The sequence below is a fragment of the Sinohyriopsis cumingii genome, chromosome 1 (genome assembly GCF_028554795.1).
Source record: "Sinohyriopsis cumingii isolate HCF-2022 chromosome 1, ASM2855479v2, whole genome shotgun sequence".
Classification (NCBI taxonomy): Eukaryota; Metazoa; Mollusca; class Bivalvia; order Unionida; family Unionidae; genus Sinohyriopsis; species Sinohyriopsis cumingii.
The window spans coordinates 73,678,128-73,694,304 of NC_142961.1; the positions used below are offsets into that span (position 1 = coordinate 73,678,128).

The 16,177-nt window shown below is 31.6% G+C and overlaps 1 protein-coding gene across 1 annotated transcript in view; it reads right to left on the reverse strand.

The window, feature by feature from the left end:
- The window catches only part of LOC149807122 (transient receptor potential cation channel subfamily A member 1-like), an 81,410-nt gene that overhangs the window by 16,252 nt on the left and 48,981 nt on the right, over window positions 1-16,177 (reverse strand). Inside the window, exons 8-17 of the mRNA XM_089962328.1 lie at window positions 14,265-14,453; window positions 13,198-13,398; window positions 12,264-12,427; window positions 8,726-8,890; window positions 6,944-7,058; window positions 6,275-6,441; window positions 5,467-5,551; window positions 4,654-4,713; window positions 383-478; window positions 41-111 (exon numbers count right to left, since the gene is read on the reverse strand). Of these exons, the coding sequence (XP_089818454.1) occupies window positions 41-111; window positions 383-478; window positions 4,654-4,713; window positions 5,467-5,551; window positions 6,275-6,441; window positions 6,944-7,058; window positions 8,726-8,890; window positions 12,264-12,427; window positions 13,198-13,398; window positions 14,265-14,453 (1,313 nt within the window). The remainder of the gene's footprint in view (window positions 1-40; window positions 112-382; window positions 479-4,653; window positions 4,714-5,466; window positions 5,552-6,274; window positions 6,442-6,943; window positions 7,059-8,725; window positions 8,891-12,263; window positions 12,428-13,197; window positions 13,399-14,264; window positions 14,454-16,177) is intronic.

A 16,177-nucleotide genomic window follows, 5' to 3' on the forward strand; every position in this document is an offset into this window, starting at 1 on the left:
TCTAAATCTGTTTGATTTAAACATGTATTAAAGTACTTACCACTTCATGTTTAGGAATGCCTGACTAACTGGATGCGAGAGGCATTGTACCCGACCATATTTAACCATTGTCTGCAAGTACGTTGTAAATGTCAATAATAATAATAATAATAGGAAAACATCAAAATACAAATTGTGATTAATATGAGACAAACTTTCAGACATGTTCCATAAAATGTTTCTTTTGTCCAGAACATACGCTGTGTCATTGAAAATTAATTGATTATATACTGTTTTCTTTAAATAACAAAAAAATTAAACAATGTCAATTACTTGAAAAAAGACACAAAATTAACTCTTAACATTTGAGCTAGCTATGAACTATGTTGTTTATCATACTTACATTTAAGGCAAACATCGGAGTATAATCTTTTCCCAGTTTTCTCATTTGAGCGACATGTTCCAGTGGACATTGAAGATATTTGAAGTTATATTTGATCTGTAAATTGATACATCTATAGATATACTCAATCGCTTATTGCCGTACAATAAAAAGTAAATGCACATATATAATAGCCTCCCAAAAACCTGCAATTTTACTTTAGAAAACTTTAGCTACATGTTCAGAGGTTTTGAAAACAATAAAAGCATTGTGCAAATGCTGTTTTTTGTAGAAAGAATTTAAATTGGCAGTTAGATCAATTATAGTGAAACATAAAAAAGAAATACATTTATTGTACAGTGAGTAATCAGATAATGATATACAGAATGCATATACATGTACATCCACTGGCAATATAAGTTACAATCTATTTAAGAAGGTTCTTCCAACATATCAAATGGATTAATTAGATGATAATAAATTGATTCCATATTAAACAAATATTTCATAAGTAAAACTTTAAAGTTTAAGTTTCTCCCATGAAAATATTGAGGGAAAGAGTATTCAAGCAATGTAAAGGGTAAAAGAGAGGTCAATGAAAGTGATTGATTATTGAAGATCTCAAGGCCAGTATCACAGACAAATGATATCCATCATATATCTTTTGTAAAGTGTTGTTGAATAATACATTAAGATTAAAATGAGAGGTTGTTTTAGTGATAAAGGACAAATATTGTAGATTTAGTAAAGAGGGTCAAAGTAGATTGATCAGATTTTAGCATGAACTTGATTTAAAGGAATTTCAAAGTCCAAGAATGGAGAACTGAAAATGAAACACATAGCTTGAGTGCATTTGGTTCGAAGTTGGGAACATCATTCTTGATATCTTATATATGAAGGAACATATTATTAGAAGATTATTTGCAGACCAGTATACTGTGGGGGCGGGGCCGAGTGACCAAGTGGTCTAAAGCTTTCACCGTTATGGATCACTGCCATCTCACCTCTGTCTGCATGGGTTCGAGTCTTAGGCTCGGCTAACATGGGTAACATGAGAAAGCTTGCCAGTAGCTTCTCATGGGTCGGTGGTTCTTTCCGGGGGTTTTCCAGGGTTCTTCCTCCACCAGTTATACTGGCCACCATGTATAGCCTATCTTGTGCTGAAAATGGCATTAAACCCTAGCACAAGAAGAAGAAGAAGAGCAGGCCAGTATGGAGGGTGCTCAAGTATATATGTAAGTTTCTATTATTATTATTATTATTATACCCAACTGTTATGATACAAGACATTGAAAACAGTGGTAAGAACATTGATTTTACTAACTTTAGATTGTATCTCGTCTTTTGCACATACTGACTCAGATATTACTGTACAGGTTTCCATCTGCATGCAATCAACCAAACATTTCTTTAAAAAAGGGACTGATTGTTCAAATATTGTCATTTTGGAACACTGAAAACTATTAACTGTAGCACTTTATTATTTGCCATTGTCGAAAATAGAAATAATAATTGTCATTTTATCAGTATTTATTTTGTATTTTTTGAAATATATTTCCGTTTCTAATATTATCAAAGGACTATCATAAAACTGAACATTTGAGGTAGATTTGTCTTATTCAGGAATGTTTTACAACAAAGGTTATACTCAGAATACAAACTATTTCCTAAACATATATTAACTAAATAACAAAACAAATCAGTAACAGCTAAAAAATATACTAAAAGTAGATTGTGAATCCTTTACTCCTAAAATAGACTCAATCCTTTAGCTCTCAAGTGCACATTTTAGTAATATTTTTTGAAGAATGTTCAAAATGGCTGAAGCTGAAAACAGCAGTTTTGTTGTTCACAAAGAAGCCAAGCATGCTCCGATTGAAAACTAAAAACAAAATAATAACCTTGGCTGTAACTGCTAATTTTTCAACCATGCAAGATAAATCTGGTTAAAAATAGAAAGTACTTTTCAGTGGTGGGATTGGGATGGTTGAAAAAAATAAATACCAGTTTCAAATTTAAAAAAAAAAACAAACTAAGAAACCTTTACAGTAAAGGCCCAGTCAATAATATTTGCAAATAATATTACTCAAAAAAATGTTGGTTATTCCATGAGACCAGACAGAACATAGTAGTCATATAAGGATTATATTGTTAAAAGAAAACATTGGTTATTCCATGAGACCAGACAGAACATAGTAGTCATACAAGGATTAAAAACAGCAGTCTATCTAAAATTTAAATTGCTATAAAATATTAATACAAATAATGAGAAAAGTACTTCAATATCTTCGTAGATATTATCCTCAAGCAGACAGTGTCATGAGACTTTACGTGAAAAGCACGCTTTCATCTGTTACTGCATGATTGTTAACTATTCTCAATTCTAAGTAGTATTTTTGTTAGTTGCAGACATAAAATGTACCACATATTCACATTACATGCTTCCGTCTGCTACTTCAAAATATACTGCACACAGTCAAGATTAAGAAGCAATTGTGCAATAACTGGTTTCATGCAGTGACTGGTTCCACACAGCAACTGGTACTGACCCTCTAGTAAAGCTAAATTATTAAAGGATAAATTCATTGTCAAATCTTCAATGAATACGGTAAGAATGTGCATTATAAACCATCTGATAGGATATTTTTTAAGTTGACCATTTAGAATAAATTGGTAAAGTCCAGTTGTGTGCAGTCTTTTCAGTGCAAAACCTGGTCACTATTATAGCCATTTGCAAAAGTAATGACCATATATAGAATCTCTACTTTGTTTAAGTTCATAATCTTTGCAATTGTAAGATATGCTTTACCTATGTAAGTATCTAACAAAGTCGCCAATTAAACAGCATTTTATTAAGCAAGTGAAACCAGGTTTTTCTTGTGACAGATTGCACAGGCCCCTAAAGGAATACTTCCAAATATCAGGTGTATAGATTCTAACACACTTTAATTGAATGAAATCTGAATAGGTAAATCTTAAATGTAATGACCTTGTATATAATAGACTAAAGATATATTAGAATAGTTTCCTAACCATATATATATATGGTTAGGAAGCTAACCATGTGTTGATCACAGGTACCAATATGTCTTCAATAAATGTAGTCATTTAAAACCTACTGAATTCTGAATCACTTTTATGGTACATGTATGAGGTGTGTGTGTGTGTGTGTGTGTGTGTGTGTGTTTATGTGGAGCCTTTACATACATGAAACATGCCATGATGACTCCTTCATACACTTTCATCACAGACAATACTTTTACCACTGTTTAATATTTCTATACATGAATGAAAAGTTGAAAAACTTTGAGTGAATTATATCTCAGTAGCTTCAAGTTTTGTATAAATTAACTAACTAGTGTCTACTGGTAAACATATTGTACAAAACATATTTATCTGCCTGTTTAATATGCATGGGTATTCTCTTTCCTTCTTCTCAGTCAAATATAATTAAGGATTCTAAAATTATGTCCATTTTTACCTAGCAACAACTGTAAAGGCTAGTATTGTATCATCTAATATTGGCAGTCTACAAGTTTTCAAACGTTAGCTGGAAGCCATCCTCATACTTAAAGTATAATTTTCTCCTGGAAGTTCAGTTTCAGTGTGGATCATATAAGGTTATTCAGTGTATATTACAGTAACAATCAACCATTTAGGTATTAACAAATTCAAAAAAAGTCAAAGTTTATCTTTAGAGTTTTACATACTCTTGAAAGTTTCACCAAAGTTTAATATACTCTTTAAGATCATTTATCCTCCAAAAAGGTTTTGGTCAACTAGTTGACCCCCATTTCTCCCTAACCTTTCAAAAATGTCTTTGTATGTATTTTTTCTATTAAATGTTGTCATCTAATGACAACTCCATAACAATAAATTACAAACATATGTTCAACCACTGTTCGACAACCTTGACCTAGTGACAACATTTAGGATTCTGGAGTTTAGCAATGACATGAATATATATCAATTGATAAAAAGCATTTTTAGTTTCAATTACCAAATTAATTTAACTAATGAAAGGGTAAGGTACAACAACAGGCTATCATTTTCTAAGATGAGGTATAAGACATCAATCCAGAACCATCGAGAAATCATTCCAGGACCATTTTTAGATCATTCCAGTACCATTAAGACATCGTTCCAGGACCATTTTTAGATCATTTCAGGACCATTAAGACATCGTTCCAGGAGGACCATTAAGATATGATTCCAAAACCAAAGTCTTAGAAACATTGGAGAAGAAAATGCAGTCAACACTTTGAAAAGATTTATGTCAGTTTACTACTTACATGATACGACCTGGTGCTGGTGTTTCCTATTGATGCAACACGGCATCTGTCTAGCACAGCCTACAGAAAGGGAAAGGAACACATTATCAGCATGTTCACACCAACATTGCATTAACTACAAATGCGAAGTTTGCTTTTAATGTAAATTTCTTTTCATTGAAAACAAAAGTAAAATGGTCTGAAATTAGCACAAACATTACCACTTATATGACAGAAACATAAACTTGATAGAAACGTACAAATGTAAAAACTTTTGTGACCTTGCTAAAATCCACTATTCTGATTATTTTTGAAAACTTACTTCATGCATTATGTGGCTGAAGGTGACTTTTCCGAGTTACAGGTGCCTTTATTTGAAATTTGTATGAAGCAACTGAATAAAATGCAAATATATAATACTATTTTAAGTTCCTACCCAACAAAAATATTTGTGAAGTTTGTAATATCTTTCATAAAGTATAAAGTGCTATCTGTTGCATAATTTCCTCTTATCCAGTTAAATAAGTGTTTAATATTTAATCCCAAGAATGGTTGGAAAGACTGATTTTATTAATTAAATTACCTCAATGTGATAATTTGTTAATAAGCATAATAAAATAATTTTAAAAAATAATGTTCATAGTTTTAGTTATTATTTGTAATGGCAGACTTTAAAACATAAAGTACAATAATCAATATGATGATTTTATTTTGATATATCTCCAAATGACTTTACTTTTATGGTGTCAAATACTTAAGTATACAAATATAAAAAAAGTAAAACTGGAAATATAAAATACCACTTAAAAGATTGTACAACAAATTACAGCTTACCAAACACACATCTGGAAGATGCTGAATTAGTCCATTGATGGGTTTGCCAAAAACAGGTGACCACAATTCAAGTGCCTCCTCCCATCTGAAGAAATTTTTTTTCAATTTAATAAATCAGTTATGTAATGGCATACAACAATGTTGCCTGCTGTAAATTTTCCATTATTTCCAGAGGCACAGATTTTCATTGATTCATTTTTGCTACAAGCCATGCCAAATGATTTATTGTGAGGAAAACAAGATTCTTCTCCAATATGATATCATTCTATGAAGTCAGTACCAATGACATTGTTCAATACCATGAAAAGAGATCCAGAAGAAAAGTAAGCGAACATATGTATTATGACATTAAAATTACTAATTAAACAATACTGTACATGGCTGACTTGACAGTCTATGTGAAATCTATTCAGAAAAAATTATCTATTACATCGAAAAATAAAACTTGCTTTGATAAAGACAATTTAAAACATAATAAAAATATACTTCTTACAATAACTGAAAACAAGTATTGCTGAATAAAGGTAAGAAAATATAGAAACATCAAGTAGCATACATTTTGAAAATAATATTTTTTGTGTTTGTCTGTATTGTATGAGACTATGTCATTGCAATCCATACCAAAAGGCTGTTGGTCACTATTTAGTTGTTCTATTTATACTATATCTAATGGTTAGTAGTAGTAGTTGTAGTAGTAGTAGTGGTAGTGGTATTTAGTAGTAGCAGCAGCAGCAACTGAGTTTGTACAAGTAGTAATTGTTGTAGTGGCAGTAGAGGAAGTTGAAATAGAATAGTAGCAAATTAATACCTTTCATGCCGTACAATTGTGTAAGCTACATCTGTATACTTCATCTCTATTGCACAATCAAAAAAAGTTCTTTGATCTTTGTTTATTTCAAACTTGGCACCTAAGGACATTAGCAACTCGACAGCTGTGCTGTGGCCGGCCTTAGCTGCGACATGAATAGCAGTATCCTAATTAAAAGAACAGAATATTCGGTCATTATTGATATAACAGATGTATAAAATACAGCCAATATGATTTAACTGGACAATGGTAGATGTTAGCAGCTGATTCATCATAATTTATGCAGTCGACATTTTCTCAGCTGACAGCTTTTTCTTTAGGAAATACTTAAGATATTCTGCATGAGTGTGCTGTACAGAAGACAGCTTTAAATCAGGCAGAAAGTGAAACAAAAGGCATACAATATTTCACCAACTTCAAAGAAAAATTAAAATTGTTTAATAATTATACTGAACAAAATCAACAAAAATAACCACGGAAACAAAATCCTGTATATCAGGAATAAAGATGTATGGCATCAATGTGTCCTGGCAAAATAAAGTATTTGCACAAAGAAAGACAGAAACATCTTGTATCAGATACAACGTATTCTTCAATTCTCAGAGATAACTGAAACATAATATGATCCAGAGAAAAAAATAATATAATTTAAGCATATTTCATACTAACCCCATCTTTGTTGGCTACATTCAGGAGATTCGGATAAACTGTTAACAGCAGACGCATACTTTTTGTATAGCCATTGTCGGATGCCAAATGTAAAGGTGTATTGTCCAAATTGTCTCTGTAAATAAATAAATAAATCATCATCATCATCATCATCTTCATCATGTTGACAGGTCACTCTGTTCATAAGTACAGTCAAGAACAAAAATTCAAACAAATACCTTTGACTGAACCGCAAGGTTCACTAGATATGGTTCTCAAAATCCTTCACAAAAGAGGAAATGTTTTGCTGGTCAGATCTGCATGGTTTTTACTCAGAACCTATAACACACACACACACACATTTCTCAGAATATGACCATCCAAAGAGGTCAGTTCAGGATAAGTAACTGTAATAAGATTTCTCAGAATATGACCATCCTAAGAGGTCAGATCAGGACAAGTAACTGTAATAAGATTTCTCAGAATATGACCATCCTAAGAGGTCAGATCAGGATAAGTAACTGTAATAAGATTTCTCAAAATACAACCATCCTAATAGGTCAGCTCAGCATTATTTTCATTTAAGACACACTCAATATCATAATAAGTTTTCAGTAAATATCCCAGTATAAGTATTACTAAGTGATATGAGCATCATTTTGGAAGAAATAGTGAGAACAACATATTCAATATGGCCACCATGGCAGCCATGCTGGATATTTGATTGACATCATCTTCATTTAGGACCATCTAGGTATTGTAAGCCCCATGTTGCTATGACCATCCATTCAGAAGAAATAAAAATACCATGATCTTCAAGATAGTGACCATTTTATATGTTTGAGAGGCATAAGTTCCAGTTAGGACTAAGTGCATATCATAAATATGCTTTTAGTGAAAACCCCAAGTCAATAAGGCACTCATTCAGGAGACGCAACAACAACATTTTCAAAATGGCCAACACTGCAATCATAATGAAGGTCTGAAATGCATTTTCATATGGAGCAAACTAAGTTTCATATTAAGAGTTTAGTAGAAATCCCATTCTGATACAAGCATCCATTCAGGAGAAGCAGCAATAGTAAGATTTGTACAACCATCTAAACTTCACATGGAGTCTTTGAGTCAAAATCCCATGTCATTATTGGCATGTGTTCAGGAGATGCAGCAATAACAAGATTTTTTTTCAAGCTGGCTATTTTGGAGGTCTGACTGTCACTGTTTTGATTTGGAATCAACTATGTATCATAAAAAGTCCTTTAGTGACAACCCAATGCCTATTCAACCATCCATAGAGGAACAATGACAAAATTTCAAGACAGCCACCTGATAGTGGCAATATTGGATGTTAGATCAGTACTATTTTCATTTAGGACCAACCAGAGATCATAAGAAGTCTTTTCTTGAAACTTCATTTTGCTGTAGCCATCCAATCAGTAAGTGTTGCGAGCAAAATTTCAATATGGCCACCGTGGTGGTGATAATGGATACCTAAGAAGTACTGTTTTTATTTAAGGCCAACCAGACACTCAAATGAATGTGTGTGAAACATTTCATAATAATCCATCCTTTTTTTGAAGGATGAGCAATAACAAACTTGTACTAATGGTCAGGGAGATGGACAGACAAAAGACAAAAAGCCATTGCATTAGCCTTTCTATCTTTGAACAGCAGATCTGATAAACGATAGCTTATGACCACTCTAAAGGTTCCTTCAACAGAATTTTGATTTTTCATGTCATATGTTTGTGAGTACAAAAACAAGATGCAGATATGTATTTATCTGGTGATAGGTAGGCTTACCTCGTGCAGTAAGCACCTTTCTGCATCAGAAGGGATATAATCTTGGTATGGCCATTTTGAGCAGCAAGATGTAGCGCTGAAAGACCTTCCCCATCTGTTTCATTGATAATGTTTGGACCCATCTCACTCTCAAGAAGACGTTTGCATGTGTTATATCGACCATATCTGAATAGAGGATAGTTTATGAGAGTTCATAATTATATGTTAGCAACACCAATGGTATCTATCCTGATATTATTGTAATAAACTATAATGACATTATTGTAATAAACTATCCTGGTAATATTGTAATAAAATATCCTTATATTATTGTAATAAACTATAATGACATTATTGTAATAAACTATCCTGGTAATATTGTAATAAAATATCCTTATATTATTGTAATAAACTATAATGACATTATTGTAATAAACTATCCTGGTAATATTGTAATAAAATATCCTGATATTATTGTAATAAACTATAATGACATTATTGTAATAAACTATCCTGGTAATATTGTAATAAAATATCCTTATATTATTGTAATAAACTGCTCTGAAACAGAAAAAGATTTTTTTTAAAACAAACCCAATAATGCTTGCAATGGAATGAAATGAAACATGACAGTACATGTATCATAAATTTCAGATAAGGAAAAATGAAAAGCTTATCCTATGACTTTGATATAAGCACTAGGGATTTGTACTGACTGGTTAATGCCTATAACATGGAACGAGGCAATTTGGAAACTAATCTCCTATCAATCAAAAATGTATTACATATGTCAAAGATGCATGCCTTTATGTTCTTTCCCAAATGACTGATGTTATATAGGAACACCATATTAAATACTTGATGACAGTGCTATTAGTTCAAAGATTCTAATTATTTTTATTGCATGTGTGAATACCGAGAAACATTTTAGTGTTATTGTTACATATCATACCATGATGATGAAAATCTTTGCTGGAAGATATTAATTACTTAATTCTGCTGTGGTTTAGAAACATAAAATTCATAGGCAATAAACAATAAATATTAATAATTTAGAACTCAATAATGTGGCTTTGCAGTATTAATGATTCATATTAGGATAGTATTTTCTCCATAAGATTCCCAATAAGCATTATTTTCTATAATCAAATAAATAAAACATTTTGCTCCAATCATTTTGTTTCAGTAATTTTCATTTATTACATACATGTGAAGTAATGTTGTAATACAAGATAAAGGATAAGATTAAATGGAGATGGACAATTGATTTATTTCTATTGGTCATGTGACTATTATGCCAATAAAGATGGTCATGTGATTTGTTTTTCTTGGCAAAGAGACTATTTAAGGCAAAAGACAACTGCATCATGTATCACAGATAAATAAATCAATCATTTGCTAGCTAAACCTATGCAAAACTAAATCATATACAATTGCTTGAGATGGGTAACATTGATATTCTAATACATGTACAATTACGGTATAATTATTGTTGTTTTTATAACATAGTTAACAATGAATATGTATAGTTAACAATGAATATGTATAATTAACAATGAATATGTATAATTAACAATGAATATGTATAATTAACAATGAATATGTATAGTTAACAACGAATATGTATAGTTAACAATGAATATGAATAGTTATCAATGAATATGTATAGTTAACAATGAATATGTATAATTAACAATGAATATGTATAGTTAACAATGAATATGTATAGTTAACAATGAATATGTATAGTTATCAATGAATATGAATAGTTATCAATGAATATGTATAGTTAACAATGAATATGTATAATTAACAATGAATATGTATAGTTAACAATGAATATGTATAGTTAACAATGAATATATATAGTTATCAATGAATATGTATAGTTATCAATGAATATGTATAGTTATCAATGAATATGTATAATTAACAATGAATATGTATAGTTAACAATGAATATGTATAATTAACAATGAATATGTATAGTTAACAATGAATATGTATAGTTAACAATGAATATGTATAGTTATCAATGAATATGTATAGTTAACAATTTGATGAATTAAAAGAAAACCACTTCAATCAGCTAGCACGTCCATGAGTAAGAAACCCTTCTTTTCCACCTACTATATGAATTTGGCAGTAAACTATTTTAATGCTAAAATGCAAATATACCATATGTCACATTGTTTATATAATTATATTGTTTTCAGTTTAGTAACCTTGGAATTAAAATCATTAGAAGGCAAATTTTATCAAAATTATATACAACTTATATTAGGCAATCTCTTTATTTTGAAAGTTGGGAAAGTCTGCAGTCTAAAAGAAAGAGGCAAAATTTATTAACATTCTACAACATCAAAATGAGCCAAAACTCAAGACTATCTCACTACATTACTCCCTGCCCTGTGTCAAAACAAACAAATTATCGTAAATGTTTAAATAACATGGTTATTTGCAATTTCAGGACACAAGTCTATCACATCATCTTTTTTATACCCTCTACAGTAGTTTATGGAACAATCTCAAACAAGATACTCAATGTAGCACATCTTACAGATGTGCTTTGAAAAAATGTTTATGTCCAAAAATATTATCTAATAAAATGTCTAGTTTTATTAAGTGAACCCTAGATAATATCCATACTAGACTACGACATAATGTAAGTTTACAAAAAGCTGATATGTAACATGTTCAAGTTGTTGACACTTCTTTTGTTCTTGTGTTGGAAATGAAACCACCATGCATTCTTCATGTTCTGTTCCAAGTATAGCAGACAATGAGCTGAACTGATGAAAAAATTACTCTCAATGTCATTTGTAACTATTTAAATTTATTGCTGTGGGGAAAGGGCAATTAAGCAAATGAAAAATATAGAATTCTACAACATGTATGCAAATATATAACTAATATTGAACAAATTCAATAACCTAATCAAATTGTGATTACTGATATCGAACAAATTCAATAACCTACTCAAACTGGGATTACTGATATTGAACAAATTCAATAACCAACTCAAATTGGGATTACTGATATTGAACAAATTCAATAACCTACTCAAATTGGGATTACTGATATTGAACAAATTCAATAACCTACTCAAATTGGGATTACTGATATTGAACAAAATAAATAACCTACTCAAATTGTGATTACTGTCATTGTGCTCTCTCCAATCATTTTTCATTATTAGTCACTGTTGTCATGTTGAATATGTTGTAATACTTATGTACGGAGGAGACTAATTAAAATTTTTAGAACTTCTGCAACAATAAAATATGTTTAAACTAATTAGAAAATTCTAGCAGTACAAGCTGAATAATGTTTTCAACATTGTCTGATTAATTGCAGAAAGACTAATAAATACCTGTACCTCTTCTCTAATTGACACTTGTACCTCTTCTTAACTGTTCTTGTGAATTTGCCAACGAAAACAAGCCACAAATAAAATACAAATAACACAAAAAATGAGAAACAAAAGAGCGAAAGAAAGATACAAGTTGTTCAGGTGATAACTTCTGTAAGTATGCAAGTATTTGTGCAAAAGAGTTACTTTGCTGCAAAATGGAAAGGAGATTTCTTCTCGTTGTCCTTCAGGTTGATGGTTGCACCAAGCTTCAATAAATCATCAATGGCGACAAGATGTCCTGCTTTAGTTGCGTAGTGAAGCGGTGTGCAGCCAAAGTTGTCTCGCTCATTCAATAGATTTTTCACTCCCTTAATAGATGTTTAAAAACAATTACAATTTTATGTGGTGTTCGGCATTGAACATATAATATCTGGTCCTTTCATTCTTTTTTCATTTATTTTAAAAAAGAAACTAATTAAATATTTCATAATACAAAAAATTCAAATTATAAATCTTGCCTGTAAGAGCAATTAAGTCAATGTAAAGAAAGCAAGATATGTAAGCCATGTAAAAAAATTGTTCTTTCACAAATCTTTAAAATAATTCTTCTTTTAAAACATTAATTACATTATAAAATGAAAAACAGCAAATTATGAATAAACGTTTATTGGCTTCCAAAGCAAATATAATTCTGGTTTTCCAACATGAACATGAGACTTTGATATTGAAAATGGATGGAAATGTTCATTGCAAATTACTTTTCAGAGACTTGTGATACACAAATGTCCAGAAAGAACCTCTTGGTAATTTTTGTTCTTTTCAGTGAGAGTGGCAGTTAGTACTGTAACATCTAAAACTTAATTTTACTATAGGCAACCATCATTTAATTTTTTTTTTAAAATATCTAGAGCAAAGATGCATGGATATATTCATATAAGAGTTCTCAGTTCCCTTTGCCATACAATCTAATACCAAGGCACAGCTTCCTTCTACAGAGGTCTAATTTGATTGGTCAAACACATCTATGCAGACTCATAAGCTATTTATATTCTAATTGGAGGAAAAATGCATGTCCAGATGGACCTGTAAATTTTCCATATTTTTACTAACAAAAATACATACTTGTTTTATGATCTACCTTTATCAGGTGACATCCAAGATTATCTAGATGAAGGCCATACTTAATTGCCAGGTGCAGGAAGTTTCGGTTCTCTTTCTCCTTGGAATTGATGTCTGCGCCGTGTTGAAGCAGGCAGTGAACAGTTCTCCAGCCGCCTTTAGATGAGGCAAGAAGAAGTGGTGTTCTGTTCTGGGAATCACGTGCTTCAAAATCTGCACCCTTTAGGATAAATATACTCCTTAATTTTGCTGATCATATCATTATAGGGTCATTCTTTAAACAAACTACACATTTAGGAATGGGTCCATAAAATGTATTTAACTTCATAATAGATTTCATCAGGCTGCACCCTGAACCCATCTTATCAGTTTTTATTTAATGCCTCCACTCTTCTTTTCCTAATAACAAATATATATGTGCATACTGGCCTGAGAAGACAATTATAAGAATTTTATGACAGTCAATTCATTTTCATTTCACTCAGTGTATAAAGATTATCTTGGTATACCAGGATTGAATATGCACAATGACATTCATTCTAACTGTTATGAATTAATACAATGATTATTATGTTGCATCATAAATTTATTCTGAAATTCTCTTTTGATAGTTTTGCATTTTAAATTCCTCTTTGGCTTTCCTTTCTAACACATAAACATGAATTTTCTGGTGTGTTGTACCAGATTCAAAATGTGTAATATTTACTATGTACTTTAGTAACACTTTCTCTGGCCTTCCCATTTTCTACATCGTTCAAGTAGTTAAACACTTTTGCGCTGTTGTTTATACTGTTTTGCTTTATTATATTTTATTGATTTTTTTTATTATGTTTAAATTTATTTTTGAATTTCCCAAACATAATGTTATCTTTATTGCTTCAATATTTCATATGTAGTTATTTCGTCTTATTTTGTCAAAAGGGATCACATATCCTAGCATTAAATATCATTTCACAAACAATACTGTCTTCAAGACATTCCCGATATTTTTCCTTCTGATGAATAAAAGCATGGCAGTGTCCTCTCTTTCATCACTGTAATTGCCTTTATAGAAGTTTTAGGATAACTTGTATCCACTTAACCAACCTTCTTGATTAGAAAGTCTACAACGGTAGTATGGTTGAATAGAGCAGCACGATGGAGAGGTGTCATTTTCAGTATATCCTCCGAGGTCAGCGCCTTGGCAAAGCGGTCTGGTTGCTTCTCATACATTGCTTGTACCATGTCAATGCTACCCTGGGCGCAGGCAAAGTGAAGGGGTGTAGACTTGTCCTCCTTTATAAAATGAGAAATTCAGTAAATTAAAGTGGTATTTTAAATACATCACCATTTGTTCTCTTACTGAATGGTTTCAAACAGTGTCGAAACATGCATAACAGAGCAATTTTCTGATGACAGCATTCATACAAGTAGCTTAGAAAAAATTTAGATTAACGAATTTACAAAAACAATTTGTATATCAAGCGCTTCAATGAAACTCAAATGCAAGATGGTGCGCATGTACTATAGGATTTAGAGGCTGATTCTCTGCTTCACAAGGTTTTGATGATTACTATAGCAGAGAACCAGAAGGCCCACTTGACATAAGCAGGACTATACGTGGACAAGTTTGATTGACCCGTTAGAAAAACAGGATGCCACTCCTACTCATTTTTATTCCTATTTCTTTAAAATGTTTGTTTTCTGTTTGAGAACGTATTATCTTGATCGTAACAAGAACCAAAAGTGAATTTTTACCAGTAATTGTTCATTAAAATTTTATGAAAACTGTTGATGTCAAAATATCTGAATTTCTAGATCTTACATTGCATATATTAATGTTTGCCCTATTCATTTGGACAAGCTTTTGTCCAGTCACCTTTTGCTACATTCTAATGTTTACCCTACTTGGATGGGCAACTGTTTTTAAAGTTACCCTTTGATACATTCTATCGTTTACCCTACTTGGATGGGAAAGATTTTGTCCAGTTACCCTTCCGTATATTCTAATGTTTGCCCTAATTGGTAGGGCGACCTTTTATAAAGTCACCCATCAGTACATGTATATTCTAATGTTTGCCCTACTCAAGTGGGTGAGATTTTGTCCAGTAACCCTTCAATATATTCTAATGTTTGCTCTACTTAGTTGGGTATGTGCTTGTTAGGTCACCCTTCAATATATTTTTATATGTGCCTTGCTTGGTTGGGCAAAATTTTGTCCTGCGACCCTACACATATATACCATACACTGTTGGAAAACTTTTGTCCCATCACCCATCAATCGTTTCTTACATTTGCCCTACTCAGCTGATGTTTTTTCTGGTCAATCATCAGTTTATTCTAATGTACGCCCTACTTGACTTGGTATTCTTTTGTCTGGTCACCCATCATTCTTGTGCTCTCCTATATAATAATAGTAAAATGACATTCCTATGCCAGTGCTCACGTTCAAGGCAGGACTAAACCAAATCATTCAATGCTCATTTAGATCAGTATAAAAAAATGGTGCAAACACTTTTCTATGAATTTCCACAATGATTGCCTCAAGTAATATGGCTTTTGCAGCACAGGCAATTTTCTATGACATTTGCACAACTCTAACATCAAGCAGCATGACCTTTGCAATCCAAACTTTTATATGACATTACCATGATTATCTCTCATCATGCAGCATGACCTTTGCGGCCCAAGCACTTTCTAATGGCATTTCCAAGACATTCATAGTATGGACCTAGTGATCCAAACATTTTTCAGTGGCTTTTCTTGATAATCATATCAAGCAGCATGACCCTTGATGCCCAAGCATTTTGTATGACGTTTTCAGGAAAATAGAATAAAACAGCATGGCCCGTGTGGTTCAGGCACTTTGCTGTGACATTCTCGTGATTATAGCATCAAGCAGCATGGGTCCAATCTCTTTTCTATGCCATTTTCCAAAAAATTTGTATAATAGTTTTAAATTAAGCAATCAAAGGTTAGAAAAAATGTAATACCTTTATTAGATGCTTACATGAAAGTTA